The sequence below is a fragment of the Meriones unguiculatus genome, chromosome 1 (genome assembly GCF_030254825.1).
Source record: "Meriones unguiculatus strain TT.TT164.6M chromosome 1, Bangor_MerUng_6.1, whole genome shotgun sequence".
Taxonomy (NCBI): Eukaryota; Metazoa; Chordata; class Mammalia; order Rodentia; family Muridae; genus Meriones; species Meriones unguiculatus.
The window spans coordinates 47,058,878-47,081,912 of NC_083349.1; the positions used below are offsets into that span (position 1 = coordinate 47,058,878).

At 37.3% G+C, this 23,035-nt stretch overlaps 1 protein-coding gene across 2 annotated transcripts in view; it reads right to left on the reverse strand.

Annotated features, from left to right (window-relative positions):
* Prkg1 (protein kinase cGMP-dependent 1) overlaps nucleotides 1-23,035 on the reverse strand; it is a 1,175,688-nt gene that overhangs the window by 174,450 nt on the left and 978,203 nt on the right. For both annotated transcript variants that reach the window (XM_060388343.1, XM_060388340.1), the window contains exon 7: nucleotides 22,845-22,939. In XM_060388343.1, coding sequence (XP_060244326.1) covers nucleotides 22,845-22,939 — 95 coding nt within the window. The remainder of the gene's footprint in view (nucleotides 1-22,844; nucleotides 22,940-23,035) is intronic.

Below are 23,035 nucleotides of genomic sequence, written 5' to 3' on the forward strand. Positions count from 1 at the left end.
TCCCAGCAATAAAAGTTCCAGAAAGGGGAGAGTAGGGACTCACGGGGTCCTACCCCTTGCTTAGGAGCTCTTGGTTATGGGTGGAAAGGGAAAGGAGTAAGGTTTCTTTGGGGTGTGGCCCTGACAGACCGACTGCCTGTGCTCCGGGGGATGGCCCTCCAGCATGAACCAGTGGGGAGCACCAAGTGGATTCAGAGGTTTAAAGGGAGTCTAAGGAGTTTGGGGTGTGTCTGATGAGTGGTAGTGGTTAGGTATGGAGGGAGCGAGAGTGGGAGAGCTAAGGTGCATTTGATCAATATACAGCATGCCTGATTAAAATTCTCCAAAAATAAATTAAAAATCGAAGTGCAGAGGTGGGAGAGACAGCTCAGCAGTGCGGTGCACCGCTGCTTCCAGAGGACTTGACATCAATTCAGAGCACCCATGGGGTAGCTCACAGCCTTCTGCAACTCCGATTTCAGGGAATCGAACGCCCTCTTCTGGCCTCCCTGGGCACTGCACCCTTGTGCTTCATAGACACACATGCACATAAGAAAAACAAAATAAATTAAAACAATATATTAATGCAAAGTCATAGCCTACTATGACTAATATCTAATTGAGTGGAACAACTTTGCTGATATCTACAGAGAGGAAGAAGCCATTAGACTCCTACCATTTCTATTGTTTTCACAAAGGACACAGGGGAGGAAAGTTAAATCAAGTGAGTTTGATTCCACAAAGTAGAGGACTTTCCTTACTACAGAGAGAAACTTGGTTTTCAAGTATCATGAACTCAGAAGCCTGTAGGGACTTCGAAAGGATGAAAAACCAGGACGAAGAAAGAACCTGTTTCTACTCAGCAGCAAACTGTGGCTATGGAAAAGCTGAACTGTCGCTGCATGGGATTGCTCAAGAGGAGGCAGATGCAGTCCTGTAAAAATGTCCTATGGTGAAGAGATGCTTGTTCACATCTCTCCAGGAAAAGCCCCACTGCATAGGACAGCTGGCTCGATGACAAATACATTTATTTGTCAGTTTATTCATTTAGCGTTTTAAAGTGTGTCCAGTAAGTGGCTTTTTTTAGGTATTGCTACCTAATTTTAGGATGTAATAATGAAGGCCAGTGATTCCTGGCTTCAATTCCTCATGCCATTTATATTTTGGTTGATATTCATTTGGAAGCCAAGACTTCCAAGTAAAATAAATTATCAAATTACATAATCTATTTAAAGGGGATAATTACGGTGGGAAAAATATTTTTTAAAGGAGGAAAAGGAGACCAGAAACAAAAAGATTTGATGTTTGAGAACAAAAATTAAGTGTGATATGAGTTGGTCTCAGTGAGAGGGTAAGATCTGAGGCAAGAGATAAAGGGTCAGAGTAACTCATCCAAACAAAGGTTAGAAAGTGAGTATTCTGGACAAGGGAAATAGTTGAACAAAACCCAAAGTGTTCTGTACGTTCTAGAAAAACTGGCTACTATGTTCCAACGACATGAGCAGAAGGCTGGTGGGGTGAACACCCGGATGACTGTGAGCCAATGTGCAAGTGGAAAGAATTGCTCCAAATCGGCAGCCTTAGATATTGATATTGGAAGTAGGGTTCAGGGATTCATGTTGGCTTCTATGAGGTCTTCTGACTGGAAGCATCCTGCCATTACTGGTGTGCTCACAAGGAAACACATGATGAACTTATGTGTTCCCCTTCCGTCTGCTGGGAGGCCAAACCCAAGAAGTCAGCTGTCCACACTCCAGAAAGACAGCCCTTTCAGAATGAGTCATGCTGGCACACCAGTCTAGCCTTACAGAACTGTGGGACAATATGTGTTTGTGGTTTAAAGCCAACGAGTCTATGTTATTTTGTGAAGGCAATCCAGGCAAACACTGAGAATCCAGGCAAAACCTGAGAATTACTGTTTGGCTACTTCAATATCTAAGCAGAGATGGTATAAATAGACTAATATCGGGTTTGTACAGATGAGAGCTATCTGCATATGAGAGAGAAGACACCAAATGATATAAGTATGTATTAATGTGTAATGATTAAATAAAAATAGCAAAGAAAAAATTTACACTACAGATGATGGCAAAATTATATTAATAGTTTTATCAACAAGCAGAAAATAAACATTACCAGTAATGGTAAGATTGTACAAGTTCAGTATAAATTGTATAAATTCAGTTTTATGACTACAAGATTTGCAGCTGGGATTCAAAACTGGAAAGCAGGTCTGTACAAATTCTAAGGCCAAATCACTCTACAGTTTACATGTAAAGAATCACATAGAGAATGCCCATGTGAAACTCATATTTACCATGGAAACAGGAGTTATTGTATTCATCAATTGACTCAACATTCTTGGCTTTGAGTATTGATTTTGAAATATTTAATTGCACATAAAATACTGAAGGTTAAACATATTAAAACGGCAAGAATATTTCTACCACTCAGGACAATCATTTCATGAATCCATTCTGTATTAAAGTCCCTTAGGCAGATATTTTCATCATTTCTGTGATCTGGAATGATTAGCTGGGATACAAAGTGAATAAACTGTAATTAATTAAAAAATAAAAATTTAATTTTTAGAAGATGATATTTTTAACAGACACCTCAGGGGTTAGTAGGTAATGCTTCTTCAATTTGACTAGGCAACAGCAGTAACATGACTTCAGCAGACACAAGTTATCCTCTTTGGTTTATATTGGCAGCTTAGGGAATGTCCATAAGACCCTTGATTCTATGCACAATTTTCAGTTTATAGCATTTTTTTTTCTTGGACGGGGTCTATAAATTTTAGAGTCTAAAACTATAAAAGTTAAGTTCTAATAGAGTAAAAAAATCTTCCCAAGTATTGATAATGGCTGGGTTTCCTAAGACACAGAGAAAAAGCCCCATTTTCATTGTGCTCCAGCCCAAGGTAAAATCTATGCTAACAAATGGAATTAATAAACAAAGATAATTATCTGTAGAATTCAAAACCTGAAGAATTACTTAGCAGGAGTAAGGAAGGCACTAATGTGTCTTACTTTGAATCAGGTAATTACAGAGTCTTCTCTGATTGGAGGTAGTTTTAAAGAAAAAACAGAATTCCCTTTCCCTGTACAGCAAAGTTAGGCTGCATTTCATTTTCAAGGTTTGCTTTCACCGTGCTTTTTCATTCCTGTCATCTATTTATTCTAAAACATAATATGTTCCCACATGCAATATTAATGCTCCCTGAACTGCAAGAGCATGGTTGAATTTATCTCACTCTTAAATTGCTTTGGCTAACAGAAAAATAAAAGCAATTAAGGAGAGCAGTTAAGTACACTGATATTTCAAAGAAACATTTTGGAAATATATTTACTTCCATCAGTACATCTCAAAGGTTTATTTGAACATTAACGTCTCTGAATCAAGTCATTATAATGACAGCAAAGTAGTGTTCGCTGTCATTTCCTCACAATGAGATTTAAGTGCATGCCAATAAATTCCCAATGATGGTACATATCCAAGACCAGCTTGAAAATTCCCCCTAAACCGAATCTAAAACTAAATGACAGTTTAGTGAGAAACTGACACTATCTATCACCCAACTTGACAAAAGAGAAAGTGAGTCTATATGCTTTTCACTCTCTCATGGCTAGAAGTTTGTTTTCAAAACAAAGACTCCCAAGACAAGTCATTTCATAATTCACAAGTAAAGAATAATGCAGGTAAGTCCATGAGAAAAACTGTACTTGTCATGGAAGCTGAATTTTTAACGTGTTCTGTTCAGTAATTGGCTCAGCATTCTACTTCATTTTGAGTTAGTCTTTCTGACAACTTTTTAAGCAACTTTGGTCAGCACATTTTTTGGGAGCTGTGAGGTGGCTCAGCTGGGTGAAATGCTTGCCACACAAGCATGAGGGCCCGAGTTCAGATCCCCAGACTTTACAGAAAAGTCAGGCACAACACAGCAGCACATGCCTGTAACCAGGGGCTGGGGTGGTGTGGAGAAGACCTAGAATTCTGATCGAGGACCTGGCCTGCCAGCCAATCTGCCAAAACCCTCAACTTCAGCTTCACAGAGATACACCGTGCCAAGAAAAGATGGTGGAGGAGTGAATGAGAAAAAGAAATCCTGATGTTAGCCTCTGCCCTCCACTTGCACTTACCAACACAACCACACATAGTTAAAAAGTAAAACAACGGCAACCCCAAACATTATTTTGAAGATGGATAAATGTAACTTGGTGATAGAACACTTCTCTGAAAGTTATCTTGCTAAATATTAACCCTTAAAGCATTACATTAGCACAGAGATAATTTTTCAGACTTGGCTATTACTCACTGTATATGATCTCATATGAGGACACGTGCCTTTTCTAAACTCTGTATTTCAAATAGAAGAATACAACCTGGATCAAGGGTCAATGAATACACCTTGCCTAACTAAGCTTTCAGGGCCCCCAAGCCTCCATCTCTGAAGGCCCCAGAAATACAGTCGTATGTAGAAGACAATTTTGGTGTTAGAGAAGAGCATCAGATTTTCTGTTGGAACCAGGGTTTTCCTCTGGACTATCACACACACACAAAAAAAAAAAACAAACAAACAAACAAAAAACAAAAAACTATTCTTAGGGCTGGGCGATATGACTCAGTGGATAAAATGCTTGTCATGCAAGTCTGATGATCTGAGTTCAACCCCAGAGCCTGTGTTAAGATGGAAGGAGCGAAGCCACGCCACAAATTGTCCCCTGACTGCTTCCCTTGTGCTGTGGCATGTGAAAAGCCCCTATGTTAACAGCAACAACAATAATAACTATAAACAATAATAACATAATTTAGACCTGGTATCTTTTCCTCTCCCCCAAGTAATTGCTTTTATGATGTTTTAAGATTATCTTGCATCTTTCTTTACTGGGTGGAGAATCATTCATTCCTCCAAAAAGCTTTATTTCCTTTTACTCAATAATGATATTTTTGAAATCAATATCTGGGTATTTGTAGTAATGTGCTATTACTGCTCTGCAATTTTAAATATATATATAATATGTTATATATAATATTTGTGTGAGTGTACATACATGTGCTCACCTATACACACATCTTAACCCACATTTATAAATGTACTTATTTATTCTCTATCCATTCACCCAACCACCCATCCATCCATCTATTCATTTCTCTGCTTCTAATACAGATTTCCTTCCCATAATAGAAATAATGACTCTTATTATTCAAGTCATATTTTGTAAGAGATTTCAGTCATCATAAAGATATTGTCGCATTTAAGAATGGTGTGAAATGGACATCTGGAAACATCTCAATTGGATGCATCTTAAAAATAGTTTTTAAGCCAGGTGGCAGTGACACACTCCTTTAATCTCTGTCTCAGAAACACACACACACACATGCACACATACACACAGAGGGGGGTTTAAATCAGTATGTTGCTGAAAATTGTTAACAAAATATAACTCAATAAAATGAAATTGGAAAACAATGAAATAATTATGGCATTGGGTTGTTTTATTACTCTACTTCTACTTCTATTAGCTGCTATCTTTTTTTTTTTAAGGTTCTCTGTCACTCTAGATAGCCTACAGGTACTAGACGCTGATCTTATCAGCACGTAGGGGAAAAGGTAAATTAATAACATAACACATGCTCGCTTTCGCTCTCTCTCTCACACACACACCTCTCACACAAATATACAAGCCTAGATTTCCTATTTTCATTCAGTGAAAGAGAGCACACTCCATCTTCAGCACTTCGCACTTTATGTCATTCTAAAGAAATCAGAACTCTTGCAGAAAAACACAGGCAAGAGTATTCAAGAAAAAGCCGGTACAATTACATGCTATACGAAAATTGTCAGGAAGTAATTTGAGTCATGCCACACAACCTTTGGAGCTAGGCTGAATGGAGGAGCCACATCTGCTTTATGGTGTGACTGAATGGGTGAGTCATAGCTGCGCCGAATTGGAAGTCAAAGCAATGATCATGCCCTGAGTAAAGCAATAATCTGTAAGCTAATGGCGATAATTAATCAGAAGGAGGAAACTCTATAATGAGGGTTTCCTTCAGTCTCGGAGAAGACAGGATCAATGACTGCTAACTCAAGAAGCAGCTGTAGCTAGTTTGGCTGAGGAATCACAGAATCTTCCTGCAGAAGTTTTATTAGTTGCAAGTAAAAGAATGTTCCATGTGGTTCAGTGGAGACATGAGCAATTTTGGAACTAAGTAAATCTAAATTAACATCACCAAGAGGGGAAAATGTTTGTGTGTGTGTGTGTGTGTGTGTGTGTGTGTGTGTGTGTGTGTGATATGCACAGGGCCACAGCAGTACTTCTATAATATTCTGTATGTGGTTCCTAAAGTAAAAGTATCTATCCATGACAGAATATCAGACTGACCCAAATTGAGATTTTATATCTATGTCAGATTTCTTGATTTTGGTAATTAGTCACACATTGCATAAGCAAATATCCTTATTCTTAATAAATACACTTTGGGGGTTTTAGGAGTAAGAGGATATAACTACGATCAAATTATAGTCACAGAGTTGAGAAAAATTATATTAATGAATAAAGTATAAACACATTTAAACCAGTACGTGAAAGGGGATGAAGATGATCATGAGCCAACCGTGGCAGAATGTGTGAATTGAAAAGCGATACAGAAGTGCTCCCTGGATTAACCTTGCTGCTTACATGCTCACCTGAAACATTCTTAAATGAAACTTCAAAAGAGACAAGGTAAAAATCCCTGAAGACAAGTGAACCTCTTAAAGTTGAAGTCAAATAGAATCAGATCTTATTTTTTTATTAAAAAATATTTAAAACAAAATAGTTGTAACAAACTTGCAACTGCTCGTGTTTCGCCCCCTTTGGCCCGAAAGCATCTTAGATAAACAGATTTTAGTTTTACTGCATTTAGTAAATGGAATTCACTTCCTCAGGCATTATAGCAAAAGTTACTGCTCCTATTTATTGATTTGTGTGCATATGTTTAAGTTCACAAGTGTAGGGGCCATAAGCCAACACTGAGTGTTACTTCTCAGGTACTATTTACGTCATTACCTGAAATGATGTTCTCAGGAGCCTGGAACTTGTCAACTACCCTAAACTGGCTGGACAGTGAGCCCTGGAGACCTGCCTCTCTCTACCTGATGCCGGGATGACAGGTGTGAGGTGCCACTCCTAGCCTCTCACGTGAGTCCTGGTGACAGAGCTCGGGTCCCAGGCTTGTGCAGCGATCACTTTACCACGTGAGCTGTCTCCGCTTCATCTTGCTCATCAGCTGGTGTTCTAAACCAACCATTTCCTTAGAGAATCTCTTCAGAAAGAATCCTCACTGCATTCCTTCAACAGTATTCGTTACAGTCCATCAGGGCAAATAAGAGTTGAGCACTTGTATGAACTTAGATTCAAAAAATAAGACGGGAATTTAAAATGCAGCCCAGCCAGGAGAGAATAAGCAACAGAAGGCATTTGTTTCAGTGCCTGCTTGTCTTTCATCTCTGTAGACATGTTTGCTTCTCTATGCCTGCAGTGATATTTACTAATATCACTAGACTAGAACATATTCTTCACACTCAGGTTTAACACAAAGCAAATCCCCATCTAATTTCCTGGGCAATTTCACATCCATCCCAGAGCTCTTTAGGCAAAACATTCTGACAAGATGTGAGCAGCCATTGAAAACACAGGTTTTGTTTTGCTCTTGCCTCTCATAAATCTTACCCCTGAACTTGTCAGACAGCCGCTTTGTGAAAGAACTCAAAGTGGCAATTCCATATAATTAATTTCTTGACTAATTAGCTTTAAGTTAAATTAGTTAAACACGAAATTGTTACAGAAAACATCCTCTGGCATTGTTTAAACTGAGAAATAGTTTTATAAAATAGTTTTATAAGGTGAGTCTGTTTGATGTTTTCTAGGTGATATGATTTCTTGGATTTCAAATGTTCCAAACAATAACTACTTAGTATCAATTAATGTTAGACTCAGTACAAAATTCTAACAGGAATAAAAACAAAAATTAATTTTAGTTATCTTCATAAAAGTTTAATCTAAAATGTAAACATTAATCTAAAGCTAAGAAAGTTAAGGTGTGTTTGGCTACAGTGTATTGTGGAAATTTCAATATATACAGAGAGAAAAAAAACAGAACAGATGATAGTATAACTGTAATTAAGTTTCAATAATGATAAATTTCTGGACTATCTCTTTATATACATCTTTACATGTTGACCACTCAACTATATGACTCAAAATCATGTCCAGGTTACATGTATTTTGTTGCAAATATTTGACATACACTCTATCTCTATTAGATCTATGTTTTCCTTATCCTAACAACAATAACACTGTCATTCTAGAATAACTCATCCTTTAATTTCATTAAATATCATATTTTAGAGTAAAGTTTTAAAAAAGAATAACTGAAATTTATGCTTTATAAACTATAAAATATGTTCTCCTTATTTGTCATAGCTTATGCTATATACCACCAGTGTGAAATTCTACATAAAATTAAGTGCTTGTCCCTGGGATTGACAGAAAGAGTGCGTGTAAAAGTCCTCAGATCTAGGGAAGAATGTAGCTTTTCTTTTCTTCTCTTTTTTTAGGTTGGAAGATGGGTATCAACAAATTGTAAGTAGAGAAACTGTGAATGATGCAATCAAAGGCAGTGTTGTGCGAGGGCTGTTATGGCAGCTGACACATTGGCACACCATCCCCATCTTCCCATTCGTTGCCCTGGCAAAAGTATATGCACCACGGAAACTGATGCTCATCAAAACTGTCTCTCTTGCTCCAGAGACCATTCTTAAAAATTGGGATTACCTTACAAATGTTGTACACTGAAAACACGATAATTCAATACTTATTTTAAGAATACTAATATTTATGACGTACTTTAAAATGGGACATTGCTTAAATCCTTTATGGATAAAAATCACTTTGGTCAGATAGCCATAAAAAATAATACCGGAAAATAATACAAGTAAAAATAAACAGAACTTTACAAATGAATATCAGACATATTATGAAATGGCAAAGAGACAAAGTGAATATTGTATTTGAGCATTCAGACAATGAAAAGGGCACAATGCAAGTCTCCAAAAGGGTTAATACTGCCTTTTTTTTTTTTACTTTAAAAATATCTATCTATCTATCTATCTATCTATCTATCTATCTATCTATCTATCTGCCTATCTAATGTGTATGAGTATTTTGTATGTATGTCTGTGTTCCACATGCCTGCCTGGCCCACAGAGCCTAGAGAAGGTGTTGTACTATAGAATTAGACTTATAGATGCTGTGAGCCAGCATGAGGCTACTGGGAACCAAACCAGACCCAAGTCCTCTGGAAAGCAACATTTTTCTTACCTGCTGGGTCATCTCTCCAGCCCTGAAGTTAATATTTCTTGAGTCTGTGCTTTACAGTAGCCAAAAATGTATTATAATTACATAAAACATCTTGAAGTTCAAAATAATGAACTTTTTGTTTATTTAGGGGATGCCAGGATGAAGCCAAATAGAAAAGGTGTGACATCATCTGGCAGCCCTACATACATGAGCATGTGTTTTCCTAATATTCATTCATTTTATGCTGTAAGCCAAGATGTTAATGGAGGCTGGCCTGTAGTATATCAAATGATATAAATCATCCTTCTACCTTGAGGATTATGACTTTGTAATAATCTGAAAGGTGAACTTCAAGCAACAGTGTAGTCTTCAGATTTCCAGGCACAGTCACAGAGTATGATCACATGATTAGGTTCCATGTTTCTGTCCTACTTAGCAATTAAACCAAATCATTGATGATTCACATACATTAAAACTGGCCATTGGCCAGCAAGATGGCTCAGTGGTTAAAGGCACTTGTCGCCAAACCTAATGACTCAAGTTAAATTCTCAGAATCCACAAGATAGAAGAAGAGAATCTACTCAAGCATGTTATCATCTATTCCATATATATATGTTGTGGTGTGCAAGTGACACCACACACACATACACACACAATAACACAATATACACACATACATATACATATACACAAACATACATACATACATACATACATACACACACACACACACAGGTATTATTACCATTTACTAGAAAAGCCATAGAAAGATAACCATTCCAGGACTTGAAAGGGGTAAAGATGTCAGAGATACTGTGCGTGTGTGTGTGTGTGTGTGTGTGTGTGTGTGTATTCATTCTTCTATCCTAAAATACATTCCAACCACAGCCTCTCTTCCAATGCCCTTCCCAACACACCTCCACTGCCCTTCTTCCCCAGAGCCACTGTTCCTCCATTTTTCTTCAGAAAAGAGCATGCCCCCCAGTGATATCAACCAAACATGGCATAACAAGATGCAGTAAGACTAGGGACATGCTCTCATATTAAGGCTGGATGAGGCAACCCAGGAGAAGGAAAACAGTCCCAAGAGCAGGTGAAAGAGTCAGAGACAACCACTCCCCCACTCAGAATTCCCACAAGAACACCAAGCTAAAAAAAAAAACCACAGCATGTACACTGAGGGCCTGATGCAAACCCAGGCTCCATGGTTATGGTTTCAGTGTCTTTGAGCCCCTGTGAGCCATGCTTAGTTGATTCTGTAAGTCTCCAAAATGGTCAACAAGCAACTGTTCAAGCCTCTGGTGGACATATCAACTTGACTGCAAAGATTCTTTTTGTGATAGTTTGAATGAGAAACGTCCCCCAAGGACATTTCTGGTATTCGAACATTTGGTTGATGGTGGTGTTTAGGGAGTTTTAGGTGATATGGTATTCCTAGCAGGAAGTACATCACGGGGTTCAGGCTTTGAGATTACATAGTTTTGTCCACTCTGGGACCTGAAGGTGAGCTAAGGCCCAGAGCCGAGCTTCTGCTTATCTGGGCCTAGAAAGATAGTGGTTTGATACACTGAGATGTAAATCACGTGAAAATAAACCTAAATGGTGTGAAGTACATGATAGGGAAACAATCTGAATTGCAGTGGAAAATAGGATTGAAGAGAGAAGGGAATGAATGAGAAATACTATAGAATCATCAATAAAATTTGAGGATCAAAGGTGGAAGAGGCAGAGCTATATGGGACAGAAGAGATGTAGAAACTGTCCTTAAAAGTGAGGCCTAGGTTAGGAGGGATATAAAGGTATTCTTAACGGAGACACTCATAGAGGACAAAGTGTTTGAGAAAGAAAGACAATTTGCCCTGACGGCTGCTGCCCACTGAAATTCTCTCATTAGTATATTCGACTCCTAGGAGTGATGTGGGCATCCATGGTCCACTCCGAATCTTGGGAGGAATAATAAAAATGAAAAATGCAAGCCACCCCATCACCTGCTCACAAATGGTTGACCCCTTTTCACACCTAATCTTTTTTAAACAAAATAATTTGCCTGAGCAGCATTAGATACATAGTATATGCGCCATTTTATTTGTCTGTTTATTTAAAAGTTTAAAGGAAAAAAAATTCTATTTCTCCAGGATAGAAAAGTTATATTTCTAAGGAAAGTAACTATATTTAGGGGTGGGTAGAAAAAAAATGCCCCCAAAACTTGTATTCTTATGTCATGATTATGGGAAAATGTCTTTTCAAACCAATATGTTTTCCCATATGGAGACTAAGAGTCAGCTGATGTTGAGGATCTTAGCACAGACACACAAGAATGTTCTAGAATATGGCAAAGTACCCACAGTATCCCGCAGGACAAGCTTTTAATGCCACTTTTCTTGAAAGAAGAGGGTGAGGTGTAAAACTTTCATTTCTTTAATACTTATTTAATTTGTGATGGAAAACTAGGGCTGGAGCATAGTTGAGAATCTACATATTTTTATACTTAACAGGCCAATTAGGTGAGAGAAGGAACAAAGACCATCCAAATTACAAAGGATATCAAGTTAGCTGTATTCACAGATGATATCATTTTTGTAAACAAGTCAAAATTCCATCAAGTGGCTGTTGTAGCTGATAAATTATAGAAAAATTTATGCCATAAATTTCCTACATAAAAGACAGTAGCATGTTTATGCACCAATAATGAACTGGCTGAAAAAGAAATCAAGAAATCAATTATATTATAATAGCTACATAAATTTCTAGGAATAGATTCAACCAAAAAAAAATTTAAAGCTCTCTATGATGAAAACGATTTTTAGATGATGAAAACCATTCATCCCAGAACGAGGTAAGAGAGTGTTTGTATATAATCCCAGTACTGTGAAGGTGAGGTTAGGAAATGCCGTAAATGTTAGCCAGCCTGGAATACAGAATAAAGAAGAAAACAAGGAAAAAATAAATAGATCTGTATATATAAATGCGTGTGCGCACACACACACACACGATTTCTTGGAATGTTCTTGTCTCTATTTCTTAGTTAAATCTGCAATATTTTCTTTTAATTGGCAAAGTAATTGTATAAATGGTTTCCAAACAATAACTACTTAGTGCCAACCACTGAAGCACTCTGTTAGGCCTGAGAGACGACTTTAGCGGCTAAAACTATTTGTTCTCGAGGAGAATTCAAATTCTGGTTTCAACACCACATTATGGCTCACAGCCATCCACAATTTTAGTTGATGGTTGAAGAGGTAAAAGAGCTTATTACCCTGATTTGGTCACTCTCTTTATCTAGGTCATTATATATATATATATTATATATGATAGATATTATGTAATATACAAAAACATATATGATATATATGATATTACATATGTATTATATATCATATAGGTGTAATTTACCTCACAAAAATATCTAAAATTACTTCACAAAATTAAACACTTCAATTAAATTTCTTGATTAGAAATGTAGCTTCATAATGAGAGAATAGAGCTTTGCAAGTCTCCTGTGCATAGAAGACTATTAGTTGTGGTGGGTAATGGGCCAAAGAGGAGTTAGTTCCCTTAGATGCTTGATTACTTCAAGAATACTATTAGGATTTTAAGCGAATTCTAATAGTTCAACAATGAGGCTTGATTCACATAAACTATACATCTTTGAAAAGTACAAGTGAAAACCACTGATATTTGTAAACACTCCAATTAATACATAATCACTATAAAGAATCTGTACATCGCCCCAAGGCTTCCCAGTTTTTCTTTATAAGACCTACTTTATGTCACTGCCTATCTCCAGGTAGTCAATGGTGGGCTTTATTTCTCTCCAGATTAGTTAATTAGTATCTCTTAGACTTACAGATAAATTGAATTATACAATAGATACTCTCCCTTACTTGGCCTCTTTCATTCATTACAATTATTTTAATAGTCATCAAGGTTGATGAGTGCATCAATACTTCATTTGTTTGGCTGCTGAGTAGTATTTCATTGTATGGTTATACCACACTTCTCTATCCATTCATTTACTGATGAACATTTAGTTTATTTCAAATACGAGGTTATCTGCTACTAAGAACAAAATTTGCTTGTGTGCAAATGTTTGCACAGACATGAGCTTTCGCTGAAATATCTAGAACTAGAAATGAGTGGTTTGGATGGCAGGTGATATACTTAATAATCCTATTTTAAATTTGGAGGAAACCACAGTTGTTACACAAGTTTACACTTCCATCAACAATGCATAAAAGTTCTAATGGCACTATACACCCCAAATACAGGATTTGGTCAACTGCTTTAATTTTAGGCATTTTAATATTTGTATGCTAGTATTTCATGAAGTTTAATTTTTATTTCTCTATCGGTCATTCTTAATATTTACATGATAATTTGCCACCATGTTTTTAAAGTATGGGAGCATATCATTTGTTCATTTACAAACACCAGACTGTTGGTTTTCTTATTGTTCCTACATAAGAGTTTGGAAAATTGGGAACAAATTCCTTTCTCAGATATTCGATGCAAATATTTTCTCCAAGTTTAAGAGCTGTCTTCTTTTCATAACCGACAGTGGCTTTCTCACAAGGATTTCGTTTTCAGGGCTGGAGCTAGAATGCAGGGCTGTGGTCATGTCAGGCTTTAACACAAAGCTACTTGTCTACCTTCTAGAAGTAGTATCATTATCTTAGTTAATGATATCTAATTAATCATATTTCTTTACATAAATAATCATGGTGTAATGTGACCATTAAAAAAAGTCTTTATCCATTCATTCCTCCACTGAGGGGCATCTGGGCTGTTTCCAGCTTCTGGCTATTACAAATAAAGCTGCTACTAACATGGTTGAGTTAATGTTCTTATCGTGTACTTGAGACTCTTTTGGGTATATGCCTAGGAGTGGTATGGCTGGGTCTTGGGGAAGCGCTATTCCTGATTGTCTGAGAAAGTGCCAGATTGATTTCCAAAGTGGTTGTACCAGTTTACATTCCCACCAGCAGTTTACATTCCCACCCCTTTCTCCACAACCTCTCCAGCATGTGTGGTCACTTGAGCTATTCATCTTAGCCATTCTGATGGGTGTAAGGTGAAATCTCAAGGTTGTTTTGATTTGCATTTCCCTGATGACTAAGGACGTTGAACATTTCTTTAAGTGTTTTTTGGTCATTTGATAGTCCTCTATTGAGAATTCTCTGTTTAGCTCTGTACCCATTTTTTAATTGGATTACTTGATTTGTTGCTGTTTAACTTCTTGAGTTCTTTATTTATACTAGATATTAGCCATCTGTCATATATAGGGTTGGGAAGATCCTTTCCCAATTGGTAGGCAGTCATTTTGTTTTGATGACAGTGTCCTTTGCTTTACAGAAGCATTTCGGTTTCATGAGGTCGCATTTGTTGGTTGTTGCTCTTAGAGCCTGTGCTGTTGGTGTTCTGTTCATTGTGGTACATCTACACAATGGAATATTACTTGGCAATATAAAACAAGGAAATCATGAAATTTGCAGGTAAATGGTGGGAACTGGAAAAGATCATCCTGAGTGAGGTATCCCAGAAACAGAAAGACACACAAGGTATATACTCACTCATAAGTAGATATTAGACATATAATATAGGATAAACACACCAAAATCTGTACACCTAAGGAAGCTAATCTGGAAGGAGGACTCTGGCTAAGATGCTCAGTCCCCATTCAGAAAGGTAAAGAGGATGGACATCGGAGGAGGGAGAAAACAGGGAACAGGACAGGAGCCTACCACAGAGGGCCTCTGAAAGGCTCTACCCTGCAGGGTATGTAGGCAGATGCTGAGACTCCTAGCCAAACTTTGGGCAGAGTGCAGGTAATCTTATGAAAGAAGGGGGAGATAGTAAGTCCTGGAGAGGACAGGAGCTCCACAAGGAGAGCAACAGATCCAAAACGTCTGGGCACAGGGATCTTTTCTGAAACTGATACTCCAGCCAAGGACCACTCAAGGAGATGGCCTGGAACCCATGCACAGAGGTAGCCTATGGCAGTTCAGTATCCAAGTGGCCTCCATAGTAATGGGGACAGGTACTGTCTCTGACATGAACTGATTGGCCTGTTCTTTGATCACCTCCCCCTAAGAGGGGAGCAGCCAAAGAAGAAGACAATGCACCCATTCCTGATGAGACTTGATAGACTAGGATCAGAGAGAAGGGGAGGAGGACCTCCCTTATCAGTGGACTGGGAGAAGGACATGGGTGGAGAAGAGGGAAGGTGGGACTGGGGGGGGGAGGGAGGGAGGTACAGGGGGGATACAAAGTGAATAAATTGTAATTAATAAAAATAAAAATAATTATAAAAAATCTTTTAACCTATGTAAGCAAAGTTTTAAAATTTTATAATAGATTCTTTCACTCTAAAATTCATTAAATTGTAGTTTATATTCAGACATGTAATCCATTTTAATTCTTTCTATGTGATGTGAAGTATGCAAGTTGTGGGTTCAAGTTATTTATTTATTTACCTTAATGTATATCTAACTGTGTCAACACCATTTGTGGGAAAACGCTGGCATTTCTTAAATATATCAGCTTTGAGTCTCTGTTGACGATCAATCAGCAAATGCTATGAATGGATTTGTGTCCACCAGAAAATCTTAGCTAGAAGATTCCTCACATTCATGGTATTTTGGAAATGGAGACTTTTGGAGACACTTGGCTCTGGAGAAGACTGACTGGGGCCTGCAGCCTGGGACTGGAATTCTCATAAGAAGAGATGCCCAGAGTCACAACCACTCCTTCTAATTGCCCAGACGAGCACGAGGTCAACAGGATGTGAGCATGCTGACCCTGCTTTCTCACAACTTATCAGGAAGCCATTATTTTTGGCTAAGCTACCTGTCTATGGAATTTTTTATAGCAAATCTGACTGGCGTGTAGGTTAGCTTCATTTTCATTATGTTCCTAAATCTATTTGTGTATCTTATCTTCAGAACATGCTGTCTTGTTTACTGTTGCTTTAAGCCACAGGGAAAGTTAGTAGGATTAGTCTTCAGATTTGCTCTTTTTTTTTTCCTCTGAGCTGTTTAGCCATGCTAGTTTTTTGTGTTTTCATTATAATTTTTAAATTAACTTGTCAATTACATTTAAAAGGGTCTTTCTGTATTTTAACTTGAATTGCAGTTCCTCCAGAGAATGTCATATAACTTTGCTGGGTAGGACTGACATATTTTTCATGTTCATCTCTCACCCTTTCATAGTTCTTGATGTAGTACATGAAGCCTATTATTTCAATTTTTAATTGACTGTTGGTTGACCAAGTCACAGACATGGAAAGACTATTTATTAGCGTTTTACAAGATGACAGTAGCCAGACTACTTGTCTTGTGTCAAAATGACTAGCCAGAATTAGTTGGCTCACGTCTGTTATATACTTATTGAAATGGTCTAAAATATTAACCTTGTAATTTTCCTGCTTCTAGAATGTAGAATAAGACAGTAATCATGTAATATATTTTTCTGGTCTATGTCTCACTTAATATCAATGTGTGAAAAATGAGAGCCATGAAAACCAAACCCAGTTGGCAATGCTGGCCTCATGTGGACATAATCTCAATCCAAATAAACAAATGATGTTTCAGCCATATAATTTTGACAAGAATATTCAGAGATATTTTTCAAACAGCTAAAATACTTTTCCAGGCATCATAAGTAATTAGTGCAGTAACAACAAATCTAGCCAATTAGTATCTATGTTTCCTGTCTAAAGAATGATTTATAATGAGTCATTTTTCTACAGTACAGAAAGAAAAATTAAGCAATCATTTAGATCTGGAAGTAATAAAAATGACATACAAAATGCTAGCAGAGTTCATTAACAAAGAAATTAGTTTCAAATGGAACATTTTTGTATTTGAAGAGATTTTTCAATTTTACAATTTTTTTCTTATCCTGTGGAATCTGAAGAGAATTATTTGTCTGGATGATAGTTTGGAAAATAACAATAAGGGTTGGATTGTTTGTTTGTTTTTAAGTAGCTCAGTTTTCACCACTGAAAATGAATTCCTGATTAAGGGAGCTAGGTTAAGAAAACCATTTTATTAAAAAAAAATACTATGTCTTCTCCAGCCATCATGGAAATCTGATCCTGTTAATGAGAAATAATCACTGAAGCACCAAAGACATTTCTAAAGAGAAATGTCATATATCTCTTATAAATCCTTCCTTCTCATATGCAGAAAATCCTGAAGATCCTACAAAACTTTAGAATTGACAGAAAATTCATAAATTTGTAGAATTCAAATTCAATATGCAAAAATTACTTTATTTACAATTATTAATAATAAAGTTTCTGGAAAAGAAATATATAATGATTTCATTTATAATGGTGACAAAATGTAAAATAGAAAATCATTTAGCTGAGGAAAATATCTCTACAGCTGAAACTATAAAACATTAATAAGAAAAATTTAAAGAGAAACAAATAAAAAAATAGATGACCTTTCTATAAAGTAGAAGAGTTTTTAAAAGCCCATATCATTCGAAGCAACCTATAGATTCAAATTACTCCCTACCAAAATTCTACTACCATTTTTTCATGAAATAGAGAAGATCTAAACTTCATATGAAACCACCACCAAGTGACCAATGACAACACAAATACAAACAAAATGGCTTCAATGAAGATTCGTATAACCCCAGTACTTGGAAGGCTGAGACATGCAGACAGTGAATTCAAGGCCATCTTGGTTTACACAGTGCTTTCCCTGTCAGTCTGAGCCATGTATGCAGTAAGGCTCTGTCTCAAAACAACTGAGTAAATCCAAGGCAGTTATGAGCAAAATGGCTCAAGTAGGAGGCACCTGGTTCCAATCTGCACTAAAATTAAGAGTAATTAAAATGGTGTGTTACTTCCCTACAAATGACAAACAACAGATTCACCAAATGTAGCAGGACAGAAAGCCCAGAAATGAAACTGAATTCACAAACCCACATTCATTTCACTTGGACAAAAGCTCCACAAACATACAATGAGGACATGCTCTTTAACATATGCTGGCAAACTGCTATCCTTATATCATATACCCATTTGATTCAGCATGAATGAGTTTTTAAGCACAAGCCCTGCAGCTGAGTAAGAACTATACAAAAATAGAGTGAACAGCTACACAATATTGGCCATCCAGCGATTTTTCTGTTATCATTCAAAAGCACAGGGAAATAAACCAGAAATAATGATGTCTTGCTTTGCCTTTTGTTGTTGTGATGAATAGTACCATGACCAAAAAGCAAAATAGGAGGGAAAGGGTTTGTTTCATCTTAACGCTGCCAGTCCGTCACTGATGGAAGGTAAAGCAGGAACTCGAGGAGGAAGCTAGTGTCCGGGTCTGAAGCAGAGACTATGGAGGACTGCTTCTTACTGCCTCGCCCTCTCTGGCTTGCTCAGCTACTTTCCTTAAGCAGCACAACCTATCCACCGACACCTGGCACTCCTCTTCCCAGATGACTCTAGTTTGTGCCAAGAATAACCAGCACGATGGTGTTAGAATCAAAGCAAGTGGATTATGAGCAGAGCCAAGAGAACATATTGATTAGGATTATGTTTGCAAAGTATGCATCTGATAAGAAATTAATTCAGATAAGGAGTACAAGTTACTATACAAATAGGCGGGCAAAGAACCTAAATAGACATGGGTGTGTCTAATAGATACGGGGAGGGGAGGTCAGGTCATCATCTCTAACCACTGGGGAAAAGCAAATTAAAACCCAAATAAAATGTTATCTGGTACCTCTTAGAATAGCAATTATCAAAGAGGCAAAGGATGGCGTGTATTGGCAAAGGAATGAAGAAAAAGAGTTAATTACACAATGTCAGTTAGGATGTAACTTAATATCGTTATGGAATATGGTACATAAACAGAATACATCTATTTGAGATAAACAGGAAAAATAAAGTTGACTTATTTTGAGCTAGGATTAGCACGTTTCCAATATTCTACACATTTCAATATTGCTAAGAGAGTTCATTTCAAATGTTATCCTTATGAAAAATTAAAATATTTGAGGTAATACAGTTCATTGGCTGGATTTAATTATTCTTCGTGATATTAAAAATCAGAACATCACTTTACAATCTACAAACACACATAGATATATCTGTCAAAACATATTTTTTTTTCAAAATTAGCACAGATAAACATACAGCTTAAATTTGTTTTTTGGATATGATGTTATATGTAAAATTGTACACCGAAACAAAAAAGTACTGTTACATAAAGAAACAACCACAGAGAGATACAGTTTTTAATAATTTATGATCAAATAAAGCTGAGCATGCGCATTAAAATCTTGGTAAATGTTTATCGACTGATAACCTGTGTCTATTGTGAGCTAAGTTTATGGTGCCAACTTAAGTATTAACTAGATTGCCAGATGAATTCACACAATGGTTCAACACACTTTGTATTTCAGAGCTTCATCTTTCTTTATGTAAGTACAGTAAGTATGCCAATTCTGTTTATTAAAAGTCATTTTTGTGGGCTAAGAGTGCTTTCTGCTTTTCTAGAGGGCCTGGGTTTGAGTCCAAGAATTCACAATGGGTGGCTTACAACTCCCTGTAACTCGAGCTACAGGGAGGCCAATGGCCAATGAATGCCATCTTCTGGCTCCAAGGGCACCCTTCCCTATTGTATTATATTAATATCTACTATTGTTATATCTTTTAGTTAAGCAGCGGTTATTCCTAAACAGCTGTATAACCAAATCACCACACAGAGACTAGGATTTATTTAATTAACCTAGAGCACAATGCTGGGCAATAGTTACTCCATTCTAATTATCCAAGCCCACATAATTTCCTACCATTATACTTGCTTCTAATGATATCTTTGGTCCAGTTCATTTCTCCACGTGGTTCCAAGACCTCTCCAGATTCTCCTCCTTCCTCTCCTCCTGCCTCCTTCCTCTTCCTCCCACTCCAGACCAGGATGTCCTACTCTATCCTCTCCATTGTTCAACATTGTGGCTGGTTGTTTTAATTGACAATTTAGAGGACAAATGGTGGCATGTTCACACAAACTTGAGACAGGTGATGCTTAGAATAGCATCACAATGTCCGGATTGAAACCAGATAGTAGAGGAGAGAAATCAGCATTTGAATGAACAAGGGTAAATCGTATACATTACAAAAGAACATTACACCAACACTTCCTCCTCTCTGAAAATGCACAGCACATATTTGTGTACATGTACACACACACAAATAGAAATAATAAATTTTAAAAATTTATTCTTGTTATTGGGTAGATAATCTTGTCCAAATGTTAAAATGCTTCTATATTATTATCATTGAGATGAGGAGACTGTGTCAATATTGGCTCTTGAAAATACTGGTTATATTTTCATGTCTCCTCTGATCATTTTCTTGGTGTTAAGGCTAAGTGATTAATTTCCTTCTAGATTTTTATATTTATATACACAGATAAGTACTAATATCAGCCTTGAGCAAAGAAGTCTCTTTTTGTACATGGTGCCCATATAGGGACTTATAGCTGGTATAAGTGCTGAGAATTAATGACCATTGAGTGCCCAGCCCTAAATGAGACATCTATACTGTCCCTATTTAAGGCCAAGAGAATATGGTGGAAGAGAAGCTGGGAAGAATATAAGACCTGGAGGATAGGAAGGAGTTGCCACGAATCACTGCCACACAGAGACTACTCAGCGATTGGAATCAGTAACACACAACCAGCAACAGATACCTGTGCAAAACAGTTCCTCAAACATCCCATCACAGATAGAGGGCAGCTCCATGAGGCTCTACCCTTCCTCAGGAGCTATTGAGTATTAACTACAGGAAGATGATATCATTTTATTCTATGGAGTAGCCACTGGGAGAGACTTAAAGAGGAGGAGGGGTTTGGAGGAAGTGAAGGTACATAAAAGAGGACAATGGGGGGGTGAATATAATCACAATGTATATCATATAAATACATATGTATACATACATACGAAACTGTCAAAAATCAATATTTTTCCTCAAAGAAGATACTAAAAAGAAGTCAACTTAGAGTTCATTAATATAAATTCTAAGATCAGATCAAAACTTGGTAAATTTTTCATAAAGTTGTACCTTTTAGGTAGGTATTTCTAACTATGAAAATCATCTTTATTTGGCATCTGAATCTAGTGACAATAAACTACAAAAGACCATCTTTGACTCCCAATCATGATTTATTTTCCAGCATTCTATTTGTGATTTCAATAGCAAATGATTATAAAAGTTTCCAGGGTTTGTCTCATTTGTTCCCCCCGCCCCATGGAAATAACATCACTTTCCACAGAAGCAGATGATCTTTGGACCACTGAAATTAAGCAGTATCATTCTATAGAGCCCCGTATGCATTAAATTGTCAAGGAAAAGACAGTTCAAGCCACAAGTTTCGTGGGCTTCTTTCTAGGAAGATAATGCTTACTGAATCCTTTGGGGAACCCACTGAAAATGTTTTCTTCCAGTTTTGATATTGGGAGAAATCTAATGGCAAATGTATGCTTAGCAGGTAAGAAGCAAATGAGCCCAGTAAAAGATAAATAGAAAATTGAGTGTGGTTTATCTTCAGTTTCCGTAAGGTGATATAGCCTAAGTGAAAGGACTATATGGATACCTTGGTTCCATTAGTGTAGCTGTGAAATGAGAAGCAAAATAAAACTTGCCATCTGACCATGACACTTAAATAAAAATTGCTTAGGTGATACTTTCAGATGAATGCTTATAATTATAAAATGAAGACTAACTGTTCTAATATCTAATATATACTATTTATTCTAATCAGAGTAAATTTTATCCCAGTGCTATAGAAACAAAAACAAGTATTTATTTGGCTCTTATTCAAATTCTGTGTATACTTACGGCGCTAAAATCTGTAAAGTCTCATGTTTATTTACTGATAATGGAAATAGGTTGCTTATTGGAAGATGAGGGCCCCCAAACATATTCCTCACAGATTCCGTAAAATAGGTGCCACAAAACCGACCTGACTTCTCTTCCACATGCTTTGGGAGGAACTCTCAAGGTTTTGTCAAGTTCCTGAATGCTGCTTTGAAACACAAAAAGGCAATCATCTTGCAGTGTATCTCCACCTGCCCAGCCTTTGGAGTGACAACAGTCACCAGATACAACCGTCCCTCTGGGAGGACTTCACTACTGATCCGCTGTTGGTACCATCAGGTTTAAAGGTTTCAAGTTCCCTAGACAGCCACGTTCTCTGACTGCGTGGAGAGCTGCAGAAGTTTGAGAGTCCCATCCTTCTCGCTTGAGTTACACAGACAGACTTCACCACAAAGCTGAAAAATGGTCCGATCAAGACCACAGGTACACTAGAAGCTTCCTCAATCCCACGAACGGTATAAACAGATCACAAATCCAGCAGAAATTTAGTGAATACAGCAGCCAAAGGTCTACGTTTGGGGTGTTAGCGTGGGCCGTAAGAGAAGGGGGTATTTCACCAAAAGCTCGACTTCTCGGTAAATTGTATAGTACTGAAACAAAAACTGTGCACACGTGGTGTACTTACCCCTGTAAGGCTTTCTCTCCAAACCAGTCTCCCTTCCCTAAAGTCCTAAGGAAGACTGGGTCTTCACTTGGCGAGTCTTCTCGAGTAACGTTCACCTATAAAGAGAAAGGAGCGTCTAAATCAGTGTTCTCAACCTGTGGGCTGTCATCCCTTGGGGGGAAGGGGTGTCACACACTGGATATCCCACACAT